Source organism: Mustela nigripes, chromosome 2, assembly GCF_022355385.1.
Source record: "Mustela nigripes isolate SB6536 chromosome 2, MUSNIG.SB6536, whole genome shotgun sequence".
In the NCBI taxonomy this organism is placed as follows: domain Eukaryota; kingdom Metazoa; phylum Chordata; class Mammalia; order Carnivora; family Mustelidae; genus Mustela; species Mustela nigripes.
This window is the reverse complement of record NC_081558.1, coordinates 184,388,231-184,395,256: the sequence shown is the minus strand read 5'-3', so window position 1 is coordinate 184,395,256 and position 7,026 is coordinate 184,388,231. Positions and strand designations below refer to the sequence as shown.

Below are 7,026 nucleotides of genomic sequence, written 5' to 3'. Positions count from 1 at the left end.
TTGTAACAACATTGATGGGACTGGAAGAGAGTATGCTGAGCGAAATAAATCAAGCAAAGAGAGCCAATTATCACATGGTTTCACTTATTTGTGGAGCATAACAAATAGCATGGAGGACAAGGGGAGGTGGAGAGGAGAAGGGAGTTGAGGGAAATTGGAAAGGGAGGTGAACTATGAGAGACTATGGACTCTGAAAAACAATCTGAGGGTTTTGAAGGGGCAAGGGGTAAGGGGTTGGGGGAACCAGGTGGTGGGTATTATAGAGGCCATGGATTGCATGGAGCATTGGGTGTGGTGCAAAAGCAATGAATACTGTTAATGCTGAAAAGAAATAAAAAATTTAAAAAATTGTTATCTGTTATCATATCTCAAGTTTAAGTCTAGAATCATTTGAGATGTATGGAATGAATGAAAATGCCTTTGAGAGTAACTTTGAAATGCCTTTAAGAGTAACTACAGAATCTTGCTAAAGCCATTATAACTCCATGAGGGTAAAAATTGTCCTCAAACTACTGATTTTTGAATATAGTTATCTTAATCATTTGGACTCCTGTATTAGGAAAATAATAGTGGGAAAAGTAATTACTGAAGCATAACTGTGTTAGAAGTTTTAAAGAAGTAGGTGCTTTCCAAATTGGTACTATAGTTGGCAATCTGGTATCTGTATGAAAAGATGGATACAGAAACCTCTTAAAGATCAATACAATGAGATATATGAAATTGGAAATGTTGAATCCCACTGAGGCAAAACCAAAATTTAGAAAGACAAAACTGAGCTGAAACTAAAAAAAGGAGGGGCTTAAAGCTAATGATGTATGAACAAGGACTTTAAAAAAAATGGAAAAATGACATTTTTGAAAACAAAAAAAAAAGGGTGTATAAGCTGTGAATGTACTCATATAAACATTTTGCCTATAAAGCCATCATTTATTCACAAAAATTAATTTTTTATAAATTCAAGGAACACAGCACATAAGGTAATAAAAATAATAATTTTTTTATGGACATTTGGAACATTTTTTTTAATAGCACATGCAGCATTCCTTGATAGTGGGTCTTTTTGCAAAACCGAAATAGCAAAGGAGTAATTGATTGATTTTTATTAAAAGGCTAAAATATAGTTTTTTTAAAAAACACTTTTAAAACTACTGAAAGCACCTGTGCAAAGGTGGGGCGGGGACATCAATTTGAGTCACTAGGAAAGCCACAAAAGGACCCACTACCCTGTGTATTTTTTGTAAGGTTCGCTTCTAGCTCTGTTAAGTAATAGCTCCACACTGTCATCACATGCAACTAAGGTAAAATGAGGTAAACTGCTCTGCAGTGAGTTCTTCTACTCAGAAGGCAGTAGGTGATCATGCTGGAAGTCACATGATCAAGGCTGCATCTCCCATCATCCCTCTGGGCAGTGATATGGGATAGTGGGTCTCTTTGAGGACTTTCAAGCCTGGGGTGGGGGGGGGGATGGACAACATATGATTCATTGCTGGCTTGGGTCGGTGTCCGCGCTCAGCTTCAGTAGTTGGAGGGGAAGAGCCCCACCTGGCCGCTGACCTCCCCTCTCCACCAGTCGGGGTCGTCCTTGTTGAGGACGTTGATGATCTGGCTCTTGCTGAAGGCCAGCTCGTCGTCATTCTGGGCGCTGTAGTCATACACGCCGATGACCTGGCACACTGCCAGGAGCGCTGTCGGCTTCGGGGGCTCCGTTCGAGTGATTTTGCTTGTCCCGGGGCTTAGAAGTTTTACGTAATTAGCAGGGAACCAGCCTATCTGGCGCTTCTTCCCACGTGCTTGCAGCTCTCCTTCCCACCAACCACCTGGGTTCTTTTTCCGGATCAGAATCAGCTGACCAGGGGCCAGAGTGAGCTGCTCAGGGCCGGTGGCCATGTAGCAGGCGATCCCCTGCGCGATTTCAGGTTTTTTTCCTAAACTCCCTGTTTTCCCAGCAGTTCCAGAGCCCTCTGAGTCCTTAAGCCTCACATAGTTAGAAGGGAAGACTCCGGACTTGTCGCCCACTGTTCCTGTCCACCAGTCACCATCTTTCTTGGTAACCAAAATCACATCCCCTTGCTGAAAGGTTAAATCGCCTTGCTCAGAACTCTCGTAAGTGTACATGGCAATAAATTCTTCTCCAGAAACAGCTGGCTTGGCTGCTGGCGACGCTACTCTCTTCAGACTAGCGGGACTTTCTGAAGAACCAGAATCCATGCTTGTAGATTTCCTTATGGGCCCTGAAATGAATATTTTTAACATAAAATCTGTAAATGTAGTATGTGTTTAAATTGCCTGACCCATAATAGTGAACGTTTCACATCATAATGCCTGGTCCCTGTTTACCAAGGGCATTTATTTTTCTGCCAACTAGTGAGTTCAAAATTAACTGGATTAAGCTTAAAATTTACTCAGACCAACTAAGCTAAATGGCTTGAAGATAGAGGAAAAAAAATAAGGAAAAAAAATTACCATAGTAGATTCCTGGTTATAGGCTCCTACTTAGATTAGGAGAAAGTATTCCTTATTTCCTATTCTTCTCACCTGGCCTTATAATTTGCCTCATTTTAGCTAAAGAAATTCCATAAATATCATTTTTCTTTAAGTGTTAGATACCTCTTAAGAGTTGCTCAACTATGTTTGCTTTCTGTAAATTTATCTGATAACGAAGAAGGGATCACTAGTTTTAATGAGGTAAGAAATAATATTTCAGAACAAAAATGTACGTTTTTGTTTAAATTGAGTGTTTCAGATATTAGGATAAATAGTATATCTATTTTAAATAGTACGGAGTACTTTGTCAATTTCTGGTACTCATTATTTCATATGAAGGAAGAGGAGGATAGACTTACAGGTAATTGATGATCTTTATCAATTGTTATTTCTTAATATAGCATGTAATACTGAATGAATTATATTTATTTATGTTTATTTAAAGAAAAAAAAGTGATTCCTAAATTTTCATTCTTTTGTTCCCAGGAAATATTTATAAAATCAGTTTGAGTCAGAACAATAGTTCATCATGTTATTTTCTAGGCTGATTTCTTTAGGAGTAATTTTACATCATCTATTCTTTGATAGCTAATCTTAACTTTAAAAACCAAAAAATAAACAAGCAAGTAACTTAACAACCTCCCCTCCAAGGTATATTCATAGTGTATGATGTTCTAATGTTGTAATTTTTATTTTAGTCTTAGTAGACAGTTTATATCTTACTTTTCTCCATTGATAGGCTAAATTATTAGTAGTATTTTGAAAAAAAGTTGAACAATTTTCTGTTACCATTTCTTACATGTTTCAGTGGTAATTCTATCCACAACACAAGATCACCTTCTTGATCTCATTGCAGCATCTGTTATTTCCTAAACTTTATTTATTACTTGACACAGAATTATTCAGTCTTCTTTTCCTCTTGCCTTTGGTTATTTGGTTCATTCTCTTTATTTTATCCACTTAATAGAGTTGTTTCCCAGAAATCTGCCCTAAGTGTAGTCTCTTCTTCAACAAAACTCTTACCCTTTTCAATCTCAGAACAGTTTGTGATGTAAGTAAGCAATGTTTCCCTATCCTTATATATCCGACTATTTTACCCAATCATACCTTCTCTCCGAAGTTCTATCCAACACCTGAAGATCTGCATTGGAAATACACATTTTTAATCTTCCTAACAACTTACATTAATGCATCTGGCACTGAATGAACTTTTTTTCTCTCAATCCTTTTTTCCCCCCCAATTCTTTCAACTTATATTACTAGATACATTCTTTTATATCTCTATCTCTATCTATCTATCTATCTACACATATATATATTTCCATATTGTATTTTCTTTATTTTTACATGGGACGTGAAATCTGTATTTATAAGTATTTATTGCTCTGATAGGTTTAAATACAGCAGATAGTCTTGGTCAGAAGATCAATTAACAGATCTGAACATGGAAAGAACAGAAGAAAGATTGGGATTCGTATGTGCTTAGTTCAGGGGAATGTTTTGGAAACAAAACATTGTTTTCCTTTCTTTCACAGAAAGAAAGGAAACTTGAACATATGTTAGATATGTTTTTATCATCTATAATAAATTGTATAATGGATTTTGCATTTTTGAAAGAATACTAAATACATAAGAGGCTTTTAAATCATTGTTAGATGTTAAGCTGATTGACATTCCTTTGAATTTTGTACTAAGCTCAGACTAGACTGCAGGTAGCTAGGTTTTATTGGGATTACATGCAATTGGTTCATATTTCTCTCATATTTTTATCAAAACTTCCTTAAAGTTAGAATTTCCATCATTATATTTTCCTCAGGATATTTAGTCTTTAATATTTGTCGAGTAAAAAGATAAATGAATGATTGCAGACTCACATAACCTCCTCACAGTCAAAACCTATTATATTTTCCTCAAAGTTACCTCTTTTAATTTAAAATTTATTTCAGTGTCTGTATCTGTTTACTAATCTAAATTGTGAGTTTATCTAAATTTAGTAACTTCTGTCCTCTTATAAATGTCTTTCCATATACTTAATGTGACATTTTTCATAAATGACTTTGATTTACTGCTGACTCACAGTCTAATTTCTTTTTATTTTTTATATAATTCTTTTTTAATTTGAGATATAATTATATATGGCATTATTTTCTTGTGCAATATAATGATTTTATATTTGTATGCATGGTGAAATGATCACCACTGTAAATCTAGTTAACCTCCATCACTATAAATAGTTATATATATATATATATATATATATATATATATACTTATGAGATCATTTAAAGTTTATTTTCCTAGGAACTTTTCCAAATATATAGAATATGGTATTATTTACTATAGTAGTAAAGTTGCACATTACATCTCCATGATGTTGTTATTTTATAACTTCACCCATTTCATCCAAACCCTATCCCCCACTACACACACACACACACACACACACACACACACACACACCCATTTGTTTATTGTATGTATGATGGGCTTTTTGGAGGGGAGGGTTTGGTTTGTTTGGGGGGTTTTGTTTTTGTTTTTTTGAAGATTTTATTTATTTGACAGAGAGAGCGAGAGTGGGAACACAGGAGGGGGAGTGGGAGAGGGAGAAGCAGACTCCTGATGAGCAGGGAGTCTGAGGTGGGGCTTGATCTCAGGACCCTGGGATCACGACTTGAGCTGAAGGTAGATGCTTAACGACTGAGCCACCCAGGCACCCCTGGTTTTGTTTTGTTTTGTTTTGCAGATTTCACAAAGAAATAAGATCATACAATATTTACCTTTCTCTGACATTTTACTTCACATACCCTCAAGGTCCATACACATTGTTGCAAATGGTGAGTTTTCCTTCTTTTTATGGCTGAATAATATTCCACTGTATATATTCAAACCACATTTTTTTCCTCGAGAGCACATACCCTTCCCAATGTCCATTTCCCAATGACCTCATTTATCCCACTCCCTTCCCCTCCAGCAACCCTCAGAAAGTTCCTTGAGATTAAGAGCCTCTTATGGTTTGTCTCCCTCTCTGGTTTCATTTTGTTTTATTTTTCCTTCCCTTGTCCTATGATCCTCTTTCTTGTTTCTCAAATTCCTCATGTCAATGAGGTAATATGATAATTGACTTTCTCTAACTGACTTATTTCACTTAGCATAATAACTTTCAGTTCCATCCACATCATTGCAAATGGCCAGATTTGATTTTTTTCGATGGCTGCATAGTATTCCATCACACACACACACACACACACACACACACACACCCCACATCTTCTTTATCCATTCACTGTTAATGGACATCTAGGCTCTTTCCATAGTTTGGCTATTGTGGACAATGATGTTACAAACATGCGGGTGCACATGCCCCTTCAGATCATTACATTTGTATCTTTAGGGTAAATACCCAGTAGCACAATTGCTGGGTAATAGGGTAGCTCTATTTTTGACTTTTTAGGAAACTCCATGCTTTTCTCCAGCTTGCATTCCCACAAATAGTGTACAAGGGTTCCCCTTTTTCCACATCCTCACTAACACCTGTTGTTTCCTGACTTGTTCATTTTAGACATTCTGACTGGTGTGAGGTGGCATCTCACTGTGGTTTTGATTTGTATTTCCCTGATGCCGAGTCATATGGAGCACTTTTTCATGTCTGTTGGCTGTCTGAATATCTTCTTTGCAGAAATAACTGTTCATGTCTTCTGCCCATTTCTTCATTGTGTTATTTGTTCTTTGGGTGTTGATTGCTTTATAAATTTTATAAAGATAAGTTCTTTATAAATTTTGGATACTAGACCTTTATCTGATATGTTGTTTGCAAATATCTTCTCCCATTCTGTTGGTTGTCTTTTGGTTTTGTTGACTGTTTCCTTTGCTGTGCAAAAGCTTTTGATCTTGATGAAGTCTGAATAGTTCATTTTTGCCCTTGCTTCCCTTGCCTTTGGTGATGTTTCTAGGAAGAAGCTGCTGTGGCTGAGGTCAAAAAAGTTGCTGCCTGTGTTCTCCTCAAGGATTTTGATGGATTCCTGTGTCATACTGACATCTTTCATCCATTTTTAGTCTATATTTGTTTGTGGTATAATGAAATGGCCCTGTTTCATTCTTCTGCATGTGGTTGTCCAATTTTCCCAACACCATCTGTTGAAGAGACTGTCCTTTACCCATTGGACATTCTTTCCTTCTTTGTCGAAGATTAGTTGATCATAGAGTTGATGTCTATTTCTGGGTTCTCTATTCTGTTCCATTTGATCTATGTACTGTTTTTGTGTCAGTACCATACTGTCTTACCACTTTTTAATAGAGCTTGAGGCCTGGATTTGTGATGCCGCCAACTTTGGTTTTCTTTTTTCAACATTCCTCTATTTGGGTCTTTTACGGTTCGTATTAATTTTAGGACTATTTGTTCCATTTCTTCTAAAAAAGTTGATGGCATTTTGATAGGGATTGCATTAAATGTGTAGATTGCTCTAGGTAGCATAAACATTGTCACAATATTTGTTCTTCCAATCCATGGGCACGGAACATTTTTCCATTTCTTTTTTTGTTTGT

The 7,026-nt window shown here is 36.3% G+C and overlaps 1 protein-coding gene across 1 annotated transcript; it reads right to left on the bottom strand.

Moving 5' to 3' along the window:
• Positions 1 to 1,460: 1,460 nt before the first annotated feature.
• LOC132010258 (intersectin-1-like) lies at positions 1,461 to 2,234 on the bottom strand. The gene has a single exon (XM_059388174.1). It carries the CDS (start codon positions 2,206 to 2,208, stop codon positions 1,516 to 1,518), a length of 693 nt encoding a protein of 230 aa, XP_059244157.1. The 5' UTR covers positions 2,209 to 2,234; the 3' UTR covers positions 1,461 to 1,515.
• Positions 2,235 to 7,026: the final 4,792 nt, after the last annotated feature.

Bases quoted from the DNA above. Each gene is read 5' to 3' on its own strand.
- LOC132010258 (XM_059388174.1), bottom strand. From the start codon at position 2,208: ATGGATTCTGGTTCTTCAGAAAGTCCCGCTAGTCTGAAGAGAGTAGCG.